The sequence below is a fragment of the Falco punctatus genome, assembly GCF_963210335.1.
Source record: "Falco punctatus genome assembly, chromosome: 14".
Lineage (NCBI taxonomy): Eukaryota > Metazoa > Chordata > Aves > Falconiformes > Falconidae > Falco > Falco punctatus.
The window spans coordinates 11922770-11938137 of NC_137594.1; the positions used below are offsets into that span (position 1 = coordinate 11922770).

General features: G+C 38.1%; 1 protein-coding gene across 1 annotated transcript in view; it reads left to right on the forward strand.

Moving 5' to 3' along the window:
* Positions 1-15368, forward strand: part of PEPD (peptidase D) — a 141636-nt gene that overhangs the window by 25613 nt on the left and 100655 nt on the right. The window contains exons 6-8 of the mRNA XM_080365007.1: positions 1027-1088; positions 7725-7769; positions 14623-14698. Coding sequence (XP_080221133.1) covers positions 1027-1088; positions 7725-7769; positions 14623-14698 — 183 coding nt within the window. The remainder of the gene's footprint in view (positions 1-1026; positions 1089-7724; positions 7770-14622; positions 14699-15368) is intronic.

Genomic DNA, 15368 nt, shown 5'->3' on the forward strand with positions numbered 1-15368 from the left:
CAGCAAGTGCAGTGGCAGCTTCTGGATTTGTTTTCCCATGATAGTTGCCAGACGGAAGTCTTAACAAAAAAGTCCCTCCTTAAGCAGTCACATAGCCTGAGATCTGATTTCTTTATCCATTAAGAACAGAGGCCCTACATAATTTTCAGTCTTTCTTCCACTTATATTTGTATAATACACACACACATACAAAAGATGACCCTGTACCTTTCTTCCACGTTCTTTAAGAGAAAGGAGTGGGAAAGGGAATATTTGACCATCTTGAATCACAGTGCACTTCTTTCTGCACATCAAGTTGTTGAGTAGTTCCCATTCTGTGAGCATCCGGTTGTAATCAGGAATTTTCACCTAATTTTTGGCTGGGAGGACGAAACTGTGATGTGCTTTCACATTCCTACCACTGCTATGATGAAGTATAGAGCAGAGCACTTCTCTTTCCACTGGCTGAATGGAAACTCCTTCCAGACACAGAACTGTAACACTGCTCCACAGGGTTTCCCAGGCACATGTCACAAGTGTTCATCAGCTGTGTAGCAGCCAAAACACTCTTGCTTATGCTTCTTGCTTGAATGGAAAGCTGTAGGGGAGCAGCGTGGAAATTTAAATAGTAAGCATTGCCAAGGCAGTGCATAATAATTTATTTTAAAATGAAATTACTTTAGAAGAAACCTTGCTCGTTTGTTACTCTCTTGCCCTTTATTATTACATAGGTCTCCTAGCTCCCTTTCAGGGCATAAGGGAATTAGAAGTCAAAGCTTGCCATTTTCCTAAGCAGCACATCCTAACCTGAGTTCTATTCTGGTCTCCTATGGAACCAATGATTTCTTAATACTGGTCTGCATTTGAGTCTCTGGGGTTTTTTTATTTATATTATAAATTATTTATTTATATTATATTTATTATTCAAGTAAACGTATGTGTAAGTTTTCCTAAAGACTTACTGCAATCAGGTTCTTTCCATGATTTAAATTTTAAATACTTGTGTTTGGCTCAGAATCATGGTCCTTTTAATGTTTTCCTTGCTAGCGCGGTGTTAATACTGATAGTGGAAATGTCTCCAAAGAAGCTTCGTTTGAGGGGATCAGCCAGTAAGTGACAAGGCTTTTTTATACATTAATTTTTGCATGGTTGTGTTGAATTTGGTTTATATTTCACATTAAATGATATTTTTTCCTAATACCAGGATGCTGAATGGCAGATCAAATGTATTGGTATTTCTTTCTAAATAAAATGTTTGATATATTTCTAATTACTTGAAATACAGTGGTGGGTTTTTAGAAATCTCTTCTGCATCTAAGATCATCCAATGTTTCTCTTTCTCTGTGTTTGCTTTAAGTAGCTAAAACCAAATAGACCCATCCTCTTACCTCCATTTCCACTTTTGGGATTGGAATATTTGGATTTCAGATTTTAGAAAAAGTAATCTTTAAGAGTAGCTCCTTTCTCTTACTCACTTCCTTGTACAGCATTAAGGTAGATATTAGGGATTCTGATAAGCATAATTTTCTGAAGAGATGTCACATTACAGGTGTAAAATAAAAATCACTTTTCTGCCTAGATGTGATCTTTTAGTGTCCCTGATGTCATCTTTTAATGAAATTTGGCTGCTAGTGGGGTGAAAATATCTTCCTACATACAGTATTTTAAAAAGGCAATAAAATAAAAATACTTCACAGCCTGCTGTGGGATGTAAGGATGATGGCCTCAATTTTGAATGAAATACAACGATCTGTTCTGTTATGATATCCTAAAATGAGATAATTTTCTATTTTAGCTCAAGTGTATGGCAAATGAGAAATATACACCCTACCCCCTTGTTAAAAAGTCGTTAAAATAAACATCCATACTGAGATGTTGAGTGGGTGGCCTCTTTTTTATGATCCTTCACTCCCAGCCACCCTGCAGTATTTTTCTCCATCCGCCTTTGTTGACAGCATATTAATTCTGCTGTTGTAATGCACAGAATTTGCTGCAAGTCTGGACACTCGTTTGTGTAGTCTTGAGAATATGCTTCTTGCTGGGATCATCTTTGTGTCACGTAAACTGAAATCTGGAATCTGGTTCCATAATTACTTTGTTCTTCCCTCCACAACCTAAATGAAAACATAATGATTCAGTCAGGGATATTGGGGACCAAGGTGGTGGTCTTTAAACCTTTTAGGCGCCTTTTGCTGCCTAAATAGTTTAGTTAAACTAAACTATTCCAGAATGCAAGCGAGCCATTTGAATGAATATTGGGTGTCCTTTCTGCTGTTACAGCATTATGATGATCTTGCTTTCACCAAGTAGATGCTTGGTTATCTTATGCTTTTCAGGTACAGTGGACTCCGAAATCTGTGTGGAGTGATAACTCCAATTTTGTCTGAGACCACCTCCCCACGGAACGTAAACAAGTACTAACTCCAGTAGTAATTCTTTATGGGAATGATGTACAAAGGTCTGTTTGAAGTACCAAAACCCCCTTTTTTTCCCTGAATTTCATTAAACACTAGAATTTAATTAGTAACACATTCTATTACTAGTCAACATTACATTAGGAAGCCACTCCATTTAGCACTTGATTTGAGATTTTAATAGCGTGTCTCTTGCAACACTTAAAGGTATTAATGACATTTTATCACTGGCTTCCCAAGTTTGTAGTAAACATGCTCTGTGTGCGCTCTGGGAGGTGTGCTTCTCCATTCTTCAGGATCGATTTCCAGCTGTTTAGCAGATACGTCTCTTTTGAGACCCAGGGTATGCTCATACCTCTCCACCCTTAGGCACCAAGTTGTTGATTTTGTCACCTTTGACGGATCTGGTTGGTGTCTTCCCCTCCTGTGCTGTCAGTGTGGAAGAACACGCACTGATTTTGCTGTGGGATGTGCTGAAGATCCACTCCCCTCCTCTGACACATACCATGCCTCATACCACTTCTTAGTCCAGCCTTCCCTTGATATCCCCAACTCCTGCTTCTGTCTTCTCCGGGGCTGTCATGTCCCTCGTGAGAGCGTGCTTGGTCTGTGTGCTGGCAGCAGGCACGTGGAAAGTGAACGCTGCTCACAGGGTGGGGAGGAGGGGGTGAGCATCCTTATAAACTCTGCGCTCCTCAGAGTTTTGTTACTGTGTATATAAACCAGTCCATTTTATATTTGCTTTCAGAGCAGACCCAAACCCAGTATCAGCATTCCTGTTTTCCCCACTTCTCTGCCTCTCCTGTATCAAATGTTTCCTTTATGGAAATGCATACATTTTGGATGTATTGATTTCTCCTGAGAGGACTAATACCATGGAGCTTATACCAAGCAATGTGTTCCTTCTAACTGTGCTCCCTCCTGCCAGCCCATGACTGCAGCTTGCTGGCATTCTCTGGCCTCCACTCAGGCAGGCTCTACCCTAGCTATAATGCTGTATTTTCTTCCTGGGTTCTTGGTTTTTTTCCATTTTTTGGCTACCTGGCCAAGATGTATTTGCTTGCTGGGGCCCTTTACTGTCCCTCCTGCTCCCATTTGTCTTTTTTCTCATAGACTGACTTGCCCCAGTGTGGATTTTTGTTGTTGTTATGTTTTGGTTTTGTTGGTGGTTTTTTGTCATTCTTTTGTTCTGTTGTGTTTGTTTTTTTTTTTTCCTATGGATAATAATAGAAATAGCATATCATTTTGTGAAAAAGTTGAATCTTGCCCTCTTTGCAGGCTGTTCATGTGCTCCTCCTGTCAGAGGCTGCTTTTTTCGTGCCTAAATGATGTTGCTTCCCTGCCTTACTTCTTGAAGCTTTTGAACTTCCTCTAAAACATAATTACCTAAAACATTTGATTAATTTTTCTAGTGTAATAAATAGTCATTTGAGACAAAATGACTACTGTGGCTATGGGTTATTTCTACTTTCACCCTGAAGGTCACCCCCGAGTTATTTTAGTCCTGCTAGCAATGATCAAACTTGATTTTGTGCTGATAACAGGGCACATAATAGTGAATAGTTTCCATTAGTTTATGTATAGCGCTCTCATATAGCTAAGTATGTTGTACTAAAAAAAAGCTTTTATGTTGCTGCAATCTGTAAAAATAGAGAATGGCAGTACTTGGAAGTTGCCCTGCTCAGTGAGGGGTGGTACTGTGGCTCGGTGGAGGGGGGAGCCGCCTGGGACAGGGACTTAAGACAAGAGACCTGGACCGTTTGCTGATGATGTTCCTGATAACTCCTCTCAGGTCAGCTTTGTTCAGCTTTTGTTCATGGCTGTTACAAATCCTACAGAAGTGACTTGCTTTCACACGACTTAAGTGTAGAAGGCAGATTTCTAAATCTAGTTCTAGTTCACTAAGTTCTAGTGCATTGTTTTCTAGAAACGTGTATTATGTTTGCTGATAAAGGTTAGTTCTATTTGTTATGGTTTGGTTTTTTTTCCTAATTCATGGATCAATTTTTCAGACTGGAGAATGTGCAGGAATTTTTTAGATCAAATCAGGTGGGTAGTTATGTACCACTTGTAAAAATGCTTTGAGATGATGTCACTCACTATACGGAAAATGGATTTTGAACCAGTATGGTTAAAAAGTAACGTGCCATATACTTCAAAACACTGGTGAATAAATCTTTGCTTGGTAGGTTGGGTGTAAATGATGGGCAGTTCAAGCAGTTCTACCTAATGTTTAAAGTTTTTCAGTGAATACCTTTCCCTCAGAACTGCATATAGTGTTGGGTCTGATAGTGAAGACCATCTAAATGGCCTCTTCCCTATTGCATAGTGAAGTCAGTCGTTTGGAGAGTCTCCACATTGAAGAATTGTAGAAAATCTACACTGTGTATGAATATTTTTTTAGATTTTTATCACCGTATACACACTAAGTGTATTTGTTAAACTGACAAAAAAGGGTCTCACCCTACGGTGTTACTGTACAGGAGGTGTAGATTTCTAGCTTTTTGTTTTAAAGTAATGAAATTGTCTCACATGTTAGGGGACAACTAAGTATGAAATCAATTTGGAGATGCCTTTCAGTGTAGTATTTCTTAGTTCTGTGTCGATTAAATGGGAGCATTAATAAGTTACAGATTGCAACTGTAGCAAAATGTCAATTCGTTTTCTTCCTCAAGACCACATTATCTCATCATCTAAGTGTTGTCAATTTGCAAATTGCAGAAAAATGCAGAATTGGATTGCTCTACATGATCCTCTTAGTGTTAGGGCAGTACATGTTTTTTAAGAGTAAGTTTTTTATTGTCTAGCAGGATCAAAACTTTGCTGGGAGGACAAGGAGGGTGATTTTATGTAGGACTTTGTGCACAAATTATGGGAATTAAATACCATTGGTATACTCCTGTTGGTGAGGACAAGCCCTTCCCATTGAGCTTTTTATTTAACCACTGACCTTATGGATGTGGTTTGTTTAGCTGCCTTGTTGGTAACTAAAGTGAGTCATCAGCTTTAAAAGTCTAGCAGTTGTAAACAGGTGGCCCTGCAGCCACTCGCGCAGGACCCACAGCTATCGCAAACTAAGTGGAGTTGAGACCGTTCAATCCTTAATCATTTCGCAAACTAAGTGGAGTTGAGACCGTTCAATCCTTAATCATTGGCTTCCTTGAAAAACCTACATGAAATAGATCAGATTCTCTTCCAAATCTGAATTGATGCTGTGTGCTGGAGGTCTAAGATCTTGTTTTATACTTCACATTGTATCAGAAAGTACATCTTTTGGCTCAAATTGCTTTTCTTAAGGAGCATTATTTGAGCTATTATAAAACGATGCTGGAGTACAAACCCACATGTCTCACACACACCCACCCTTTTTTTTTTTTTTTTAAATGCTCAGATGAGAGACATTCTTCTATTGTGGGTTTCATGTTTGGCTTGTTTGATTTGCTTTTGGTTCCATCCATTTGTGCTTGTGGTTAAAGTGAGCGTGTCAGGTTCTTGAGAGAAGAGATCTGAATTTTCAGAGTGTTACGTCATCTGCCTTCTGTACCTGCCCTTCCTTGCCCTTAATTTTCTTTTGTTACTTCGTAATAACCATAGTTTATACTTGTCTTATTTGCATAGAGCTGGTGCTGGAGCTTTCTGCAGTGCTGCAGTGTCTCCTTACACTTGCCTTCATTGATCTGTTTTCTGTCTGACATACTGATGACAATTATTGAAAGTCCTCATGTCTGTTTTGCAGGTGCAGCTTAATTCTTGTGTCTTGGTTTTCTGTGGTGGTGTCAGTTGGTATGCTTTCCAGCCAAACAGGGAGCTCAGGCTTTGGGGTTTTTAGAATATTTATAGATTGATTTTACTATATCATTTGTGTATTTTCTTCTGTATAAATTTGTTTAACTGTCTCTTCCGTTAAATTATTTCTGCATTGGTGTACGTAGGTAACAGTTATTGAGATGGTGGTGATTAAATTGAAAAAGTGCCCTTTTTCTCTGGTTTTACAAGACTATCTTGCTTCCAAGTGGCCAACTTTATTCTATAATGATGCATTGTTCTGTGACTTGTGGATTTTTGAATTGTGTTGCTTTCCTGGTGGTTTCTAATTAATACCCATTATACTGAATACTGTACAGTTTGTCCGTGTTGAATGTTGTGATAAGTTTTTGTGTTCCTACTCCAAAACAGAAAACAAAGCTATTAACCTTCACCTTGTTAGGATTTTATGAGTTTATAAACATATGTTTTTGCAAAAGAGAAACATACTTTTTTTTTCTTCTGCTATCTGAGGATGCAGAAAGACCGTGGTACAATTAGAAGTGACTTCTAAATAATTTTTTTAATTGGATTTGTTCTTTAGTTGGTCCCTTCTGAGGTATAAAGAATGGTTAATAACCTGGAATAGATTTAATTTTTCCTTCAAAAATGTGGGAAAATTAATTGTTGCCTTCTGAAGATCTGTTGGGAGCCTTGGAGCATTGTAATTCTCTTAAATGCCCTAACTGAAGAGCCAGCAGTCCTGAGTCACACAGAAATATCTTTGATGCAGAACACTCCTTAGGCATTTAAATTGTAAGCAAAAAACACCTTCAACAATGCTTGAAAACCCGTTTGTGTTCCGCTTAATTACTCAGCTTCTTACTCTGTTGGCCACTGAAATGTTATTGTTTAGAGAGCCTCAAAATAGTTCCAAGAACACATGAATTGCTAATGTAGAAAATAAACAGAAGAATAGTTAAGTGGTTGAGGCCAAGGTGAGATAGAAGCTTTTGCTTTGCCTCTGCTGTAGATCAGAAAAGACAAGGAGAGCTTCTTTACCTTTTCACAGTTCTCTAAGCAAGCTTGTTTATCACATCGTGTTCTGTGCATACAAAAATGGGAAGGCATAAAACACAAGGATGAAATTAGCAATTCACTGTGTTTAATTTCATTGAAGGGTGTTTGAGGAGCAAAGTTAAAATTGTAGAACAATTTGGAAGGGACATCTTGTGGTGGATCTGGTCCAACCCACACTCGTAGCACTGAATTGATAACTTTTGTCATTGTCAGAAGTTTAATAAACATGTCTTGGACATACCATTACTCTGACTTCTGCACATTCTTAAAAATATTTATCTGGTTTAGTCTTACGGATTTCAAAATTAAATATTTGTGTAGTGAAGATGAGCATGCACATTCTCCTCACTGGGATTAATACCGATCTGTACTGATTTCCAATACAGTATTTGCTTTCAGAAATTTTGACATCCTCAGAGAAGACACACTTAAAAAGTAAATGGGTAGTCTCTGCTATTGTGTGTCTGGCTGTTTTTTAATATTTGTATTTTTTGCATTTGTTTGTAGATTTAATGTGAACAACAAAATTCTTCATCCTGAAATTGCAGAATGGTGAGTAGCATAAAATCTTTCTCTTTGGGCACTGTTGAACATGCTTGTATTTTGTGCCAGTGCTTCAGAGATCTTTCTCAGGAGAAGCCTCCTACTTTACTGTATGAGTTTTAATTTTAAGCTGTTTTCAGGTTATGGTGTGGAAATAACATACAAAGGTAAAAACAGGGTTAGGTAACAGCATTGAAAAGTGAAGAACTTACATAACATTTCTAAAGCATTGTGTCTGGATATACACTTCTATAGAATGTGTTAGGATTTAAGGGACATTCATATAAATGTGAATCTGTATGAATAGGAAAAGAACTGAAGATAATTCATATCTAGCAATGAAAATCAAAGGTAGATCAAAACTGTGTCTGAACTGGGAAATATTTAATGAGGTGTTATTACTTCTCTAGGATTTATTTTAACAGCATTAATTCCTTTGAATTATTAGTCATGTAACTGTACTTTGTAATTCCAGGGGAATTCTGCTGTAGCCTATCTAGAATAGACAAAATTGGAGTGTGACTAAGTGTATTAGTAGCTTGCAAAGCTGCTGCGTTTTACCAGTTTTCCTCTTCTGGTCAGCATTGCCGACTTTGTCCTCAGGATAGCTGCATAACTAGTTTTCTAGTTTTCCATTTTGTAAATTAACTGAAGAAACAACAGCGGATTTTTGTTAATGAATTAGCTTTTTATCTAAGCTTTTTCAGTGTATTAATCTAGAAATGAAGGAAGCAAATCCTTAGTTAAGACAGATAAGCTCAAAACCTTAAAATACAATCAGAAAAGTGTACACTGACTACCACTGTCACAGCTTATTGTATTGTATGCTACTATGTATTATTGTTTTTATTGTTTATTGTTAGTCATATGATAAGAACATTTTTCTAGTATCTGCATCTAATTGCCAGCTGGAAAACTGTGGAGATGTTTTTTTGAACATAGTGTGATTTCAGAACGTGTAGAATTTTTAATAGGTCACATTTCTGTTACAGCCATTTTTCATTGCTTGGCATGACAAAAATGTTGTAAAAGGAAAGTGGGAAGCAGGGAAACTTTGCTTAGACATTGTTGCATCACTGAGTCGTGGGTGGACCTGGAGATGTTTGGGACTCATTGCTTGCAAATCCTGCTGATGAGCATAAGTGCTTTGTAACACACAAAACTCACGGTACCAATTTTATAAATCTTGCCTGTTCTGTCCTAGAATTTCGACCCTTCCTTTTCCAAAACAAAGAAGTTATAAAATTGATTTCTGGATTGAAGAGCTGGTGCAGCCTTTGAGGTGCAGATTTCTGAGTAATGTAGACAGAATACAAGCTTGGAAATTGATGTGTGGGGATGAGCTTTTCAGATGCAAAAAATTGTCACAATTAGGTAAAGCAGCAGCTTAGGAAAATCTGGGTATTTTTGAAAATATCATTAGTTTCTACTTAGTCAAGCTGCTGTCATTACAGATATTGATAAGAAAAGTCTAGAAATGTTCACACATGTTCTGAGACCCCTGATGTGATGCTACATTGCTTACAAAAATAATTGAAAGGGTGAGTGAAGTTAGAAGTTCTTCATAAAATCTTATTTTCCTGCAGAGCTGGCTGCTCCTGAGTTCTAGTTGGTTGGTTTGGTTTTTTTGTTGTGTAAGACTTTGGGACCTTTTAGCCTCTGGCACTTCATTATCATGTATGTGCCCACCAGCCAGAGGGGGATTCTCCAAGTGACCTACCAGGCTGAGGAGTGGAGGAGGGAGCTGCATCTTTAACCTGACAATGTCAGAGAAAGACAAGGGGCAAGAAAGGGGACCCGAAGAGGGCCTGGTCTAACTTTCAAGCTTTGATCTGTAGATACAGCACCACTACAGGGAGAGAGATGATAATTTTAGCAGCAGAAGACTTTGGATTAGGGCTACCGGCTTGTTCCCAAGTTAGCTTTCATTCTGGTTCCATCCACCTTACCAAGGTGTTGCCTGATAAGCTTTTCTCCTCTGTGGTTTGGGTTAAGGCAGGGTTAAATCTTCATCAGGAAGCTCAGGGATGGACAAACATGAAGTCCATGCCCTGAGGTTGTACAGAGATAGACAAAGAATTGAAACAGCAGAAAGGCAGCACTTGGAGCTGGTTTAGGTCTCTTCTGTGAATTGTGAGTGGCAGCCTGGAATTCTGATTTTGTCTTCCCTGTGATCTCATGGGGGAGAGAGATACTTGGTATGCATTTATCTTCCACCTGGCTTTCAAGGAAAGGGAATTCTAAGTGAAACCGAAGTTCAAATTTGCATTCCAAAGTGTTTTAAAAGGTTTTATTGAGTTTGGTGGCTTTCATTTTTTCCATTTTAAGTCAGAACTATGTTAGAGACCATTGTTAGGACTTAAGCATCTGGTGAAATCAATATGTGAATGACAGGCTACATGTATTAAAACTTCCTAAAGTAGATATTTCCTTGGAATGTCAAGTTATTGCCCAAGAAACTTTCCTTGGAAAGCAATAATATTTTTAGAATTAAGAATATTTTTATTTTAGGAAGATTAATTTTTTTGCGGGTTATATTCTAGTGTAGGAAATTGCTTCATTTGAATCACGTGTTTGCATGGTTCCATATCATATCAAATTCAGCAAGCTCCGAACTACTGCTTTACATGATACTTGTCAGAAAAACTCCGATCTATACTACGCTGTCAAAACTGCCAGCAAGAGGTGAAATGGCTGAGCTTTCTGAACCAGCCAGGGAGAACTGTGAGCTACAAAAGGCAGCTCTAGTATTATACAGTCCTCTAATAAAATACAGAGAAAATGGTTCAATACTAACAAGGGAAAGCATTAGTGATTAAGGATCTTGCCTCCCTTGCTTACTCATCTTTTTCAAGATCTCAGCATTTTCTGACTTGCTATGGAACTTAAGGGTAAAACAGAAAAGAATTTGACCTTTGTCTGGATTTCAGTAGTTTGCAGAGGGTATATTTTCACTTTTTCTCTTTGAGTGAATGTGTTTCCAAACAGATTTAAACACTTAAATTTTAAATTTCAGGGTTCCCATTTTAAATTTGATATTGCATGTGTATGCTAAGTATTGATCTCGCTGTTTTGAAAAGAAAATGTCATCTAATTGAAGACAAACGCTAAACTGGTCCAAATTATCTCCCTAGTAACCAGAAGAAAATTTTTCTACACTAGCACTTAGCAATATGGCCTTTTGTTACTTTAGTATAGCAGTGTCTACCAACCATAATTGTGGTGGTGCTAGAATATAAATATTTAGGAATGCATGGCTTGTTTTGTGCCTGTATATACTGTATTATTCTGTTACCTCAATGAAAATGGAATTTGATAGTTGTGTGGAAGATTTCATATGGTCTGTATTTTGGATTACTTTGGAAAACTGTAATTGTTTCTTTGGTGAAAGTGTTAACAGTACGTTAACGTCTTAAAGCTGGGCATATGCTCTTTGTATTTTCAGAGGTTTTTTTATTTATGTTGTAAACCTCTTAACATCTTTTTGAACTGTTTCAAGATGAACTCCCATGTTTGATGTTCATGCAACTATCTTTCAGAATTGTAGTGTAATGTGCATTACTGTGTTTACTGCCTTTGGTGCTAGTTCAGTTAACAAGTTTTTATGCGAAAGCTTGCAGAAGAGCATAAATGTATCAGCTATGGTACAGACAGTTCTATAAATAAAATGTGGAAAGGTAACAGCAAAGGTCAGAAAGGGTGGAGACAAGGTAGGTCTGTGGAGCCTTTCTACATGGGGAGCATCTGTACTTACTAGGTGGTCTGTAAATGTAAAGTTTCCAGAAGGACGAAGAGGAGTGGACATAGCCAGATGTTTTCTACATGTGTCACAGAAAGCAGCCGTTAAGGTTGCACACATGTACTAAAACCAACAAAACAAGACAGCTGATAAACACTGAGCTGACAACTGGGAACAAATACTTCTGGCAGTGCGATCAGGACTGCTGAATGTGCATAGAGAAGGAGACATTTGTGTATCTTTGAGGAGAGCACTGGTTCAGGAGAATGGAGTTGAGTTATGCAAGTTTCAGCCTCGTAACTGCCTTGGGTTCTGTATGCTCTCAATGACTTATAAATGGAAAACATCTTGTGCATGAAATCTGGTATCCAGCCACTTAAAATGGCCAAACTTAATTTCAGGACTGAAATGATGCTTGTTTGTATTAAAGCTTCTCTCAGATGACTGACGTGTGAAAAGACCACCTGCTCATATGGCCAAGTGCAAATAAAAGCTCAGAATAGGAAGAAGAAATGGGTTTTATACTGTTAAAATGAATAAAGGAAAAAAAAAAAGTTACAGGTCAACCCTGACAGTAGGAGACTTGTGCTTCTATTTTAACTTGATTGCATTGAATGGCTTGCCTGTTAGTCTGAGAGCTGCATTACATGCTGAATCTGAACATTTTTGCAATTGCATTAGCCAGAGCCTGGAAATTACTTATTCCCATTAAAATATTAATGCATGTGTGCAGAGCATGTAACTGGTACAAGAGCTGTTTTTAATAGAACATTGACGTTCACAATCATGACAAAGGTGGGACTTCCTTCCAAACTTTATCTTGGAACTGGGGGGAAAAACATCATGAAAACTGTGGAGCACTTATCACCTGCGAGATTGCCCTACGTGCTAACAGTGCTTTAAACCTGGCTTGAGAATGTTGCCATCAAAGCACTGAGAAGGTGGTGAAATACTTGCCTTTCTGCTACCCGGTATGCTGGTGGGAATTCCATCAACAGCGCTACTGCAGGCAACATGGGAGCCCAGTGACTTTTTCTTTTCAGTATCTAGTGGAGGGTGAAGTTCATAGTGTTCCCTGCATGACTGTGCATTCTTCCCTCTTCCCTACTAAAGGCTGGGTAATGGTTTTTGTTGGTCTCAATGACTAAACGTTTCTTGTAAAATGTTTCAGTGCTTGACCTTGTGTAAATGAAGGTGATGCATTGCATTAAAAAGTCTGTCTGAGGCTTAGCATGAATTTGTCTATGCAAAAAGATACCTGAGAAGTTATGATCTAAAATAAATACCTTGACCCTGAAGCTTTATGACCTGGTCAAGGAAAACTGGTTCTAATACTGTTTACATTTGCTGTTGAACAGTTACTAACTTGTATTACTAAGCAGATCCCAATAAAGAGATTAGACAACTGAATTATGAAGCAACATATTTTTCAGGCACTTGTAGATCAGGGATATGTACTGTATATTGAAAGTAATATAAAGGCACATCAAACAAGTATTAAATTATCCTGCTAGTACATGCAGTCTTCCGAAGAACAGGATTAAAAAAAAAAAGTCTGTAAGCCTTTGCTACCTCATTTTGACATGAATATATTTGAGTTACTGTTCTTTATGTCTTGCATGAAAGGCAGAAGCAGAAGTTTGTTTCCTCACCCACGGTGAGCAGATTGTTATCATCCCAGTGTAATTTTTTCACCTCTGTACATTTTAAAACCTTCTACTTCTCATTCTCGGTGTGCATAATGATTATTTTGTGTTGTATTCCAGTTGACTAAGAATGTCAATCCATTCCCCTCTACTGTGTTTTTGTTGTAAGAGCATTTTGGTTGATGGCAGCATTTTGTTTACTCTTGCCAGAAAAGTTATATTTGAAGGGGGGTGGCTGTGCTGCATAGCGATGCAATCACTGTCTGTGGGAAATGCTCTTATCACACATCAGAGGCACTGATGGCTGAGAAACCTGTTTCTGGACTCATTGAAACAAACTACAGGAGCACAAATACAGTAAATAGTTTTCTACAGCAGTATTAGGAGCATGTTATAATAAAAAAGGGGGTGTTTTGGTGGCAGTTTCAAAATATAAAACAGTTATGGTACTTTGTAACTGCTGCAAGCTCTGGAGTGGAGCTGGAAAATAAAATTTAAATACTTTCAAGCAATTCTATAGATGTAGTTTTGGGTTTTATAAGCAGTATGTACTTCATGGCTGCCTTTGAGATAGGCATGAGAAATATTATGAAATCAGTAGGTGTAGCTGTGGAAAGAGTAGGTGATTTTTAATAGAAGGTATTGGAATTACCTCTGCTTCCCTATTCACGCTACGCTAAATAGCTGCTTTTATTTGAAATACGTGGTAGAAAGTAGTGTAAGTAAGAGTTTAATGGTAATTTTTTTAGATGTGTTCAGAACAGAGCATCAGAGCTCATGAATAGACACAAATTCAGTATCTCATAAAGCATGAAGAACAGGACGTTTTTGGGAGGGGGTTGTTTGTTTTGGTTTTTTTCCTGCAGAAGCATGTGAAAGAGAATGGACATCATGGCTGTAATTACTGCTGCTGTGGTTTCTCAGTTTCATGTTTGGGGTTTTTTAATACCAAACAAATATCTTTTCTTCACAGCCCCCTCCTCCCTGCCTTGTGAGGTATTGCATATAGGTGGGAGTTGGGATTGTGCTGAATAGAAATTCTGGAGCTCTGGGGATTTCATTATGTAAACTAGTTTCAAATTGTATTTAAAAAGTAGATCATGTGTGCTTGTAGAAATGTTCTGTTTGAAGTAGTGTTTGAGCCATGACAAATGCAGAAATACATTGCTTTTGTTCCTAATGTATTGTAGAATGAGTTGAAAAAATGTTGGTTGGACCACTTGTTTATTAGTATTAATATAATGCAGGCAGGTATTTGAAATGCTTGTGACTTCCCTTTATATGATTGTTTTGCTAATGCTGAATCAATGCCAACAAAACTTTACTGTCATGAATACTGTAATAGCTCTTTGCTCTTGAGGTGTACTTCATCTAATTTTACCATAGGTGATGCACGTTATTTTCAGGCTTTTTTATTTCATATTGTTAAGCTGTGAAGTTGCAACCTAATCTGATATCTGTTCTACTTTTCTTTAAGTCGTGTGATTAAGACAGACATGGAGTTGGAAGTTCTGCGCTACACCAATAAAATCTCCAGTGAAGCTCATAAAGAGGTAATGGATCCTTTACTGTTAATAATTTTTGCTCTTAGTGTAGCAGTGGTACTCGGAAAATGTTCCCAGCAACCCTGAATTGCTTAGTAATAAAATAATGGAAAGGCTGAATAGAAATGGGAGGATAATATCGCTCCTATTACAGCCCAGTAATATACCTTGCATTGTCCTTGAACTCACTGGTGCATTTGTGATGTGTGAGAAATGAAGTGTGGTTTTGGGTAAGAGCTGGAGCCTCAGCAGAAGGTGACCTGCCTGCAATCTTATTTGTCCTGTATGCACAAATACCTGTATAGCGATGGAGAAGGAAGAGATCAAGATCGCTCTTCTGGCTCATGTCAGCATGTGCAGCTCTGAAGAGTTTAACTAGCAGGTTGCTCTCTCCAGATTCTTACAAACTGAAGGAGTATTTCCTTGCACAGTGTAGGGTAGTACAAGTATTCCTTAGGTTGCTCCTCAGAGATGGGTATGTCACCCAGTACAATGCCTCATGATGTTACTTGGTTGATACAGCAGTATGGCGAAGACAAATCCAGGCTCTCGGCAAGGCTGCTCAGGTTAGACCTAGCACTGTACCAGTGGAGTCATGTTCCTCTACTGGTACTGATGACAAAATCAACTTGGGTGTCAATCCTGTGCTCCATATAGTGATGCAGAGATGCCATCAGTT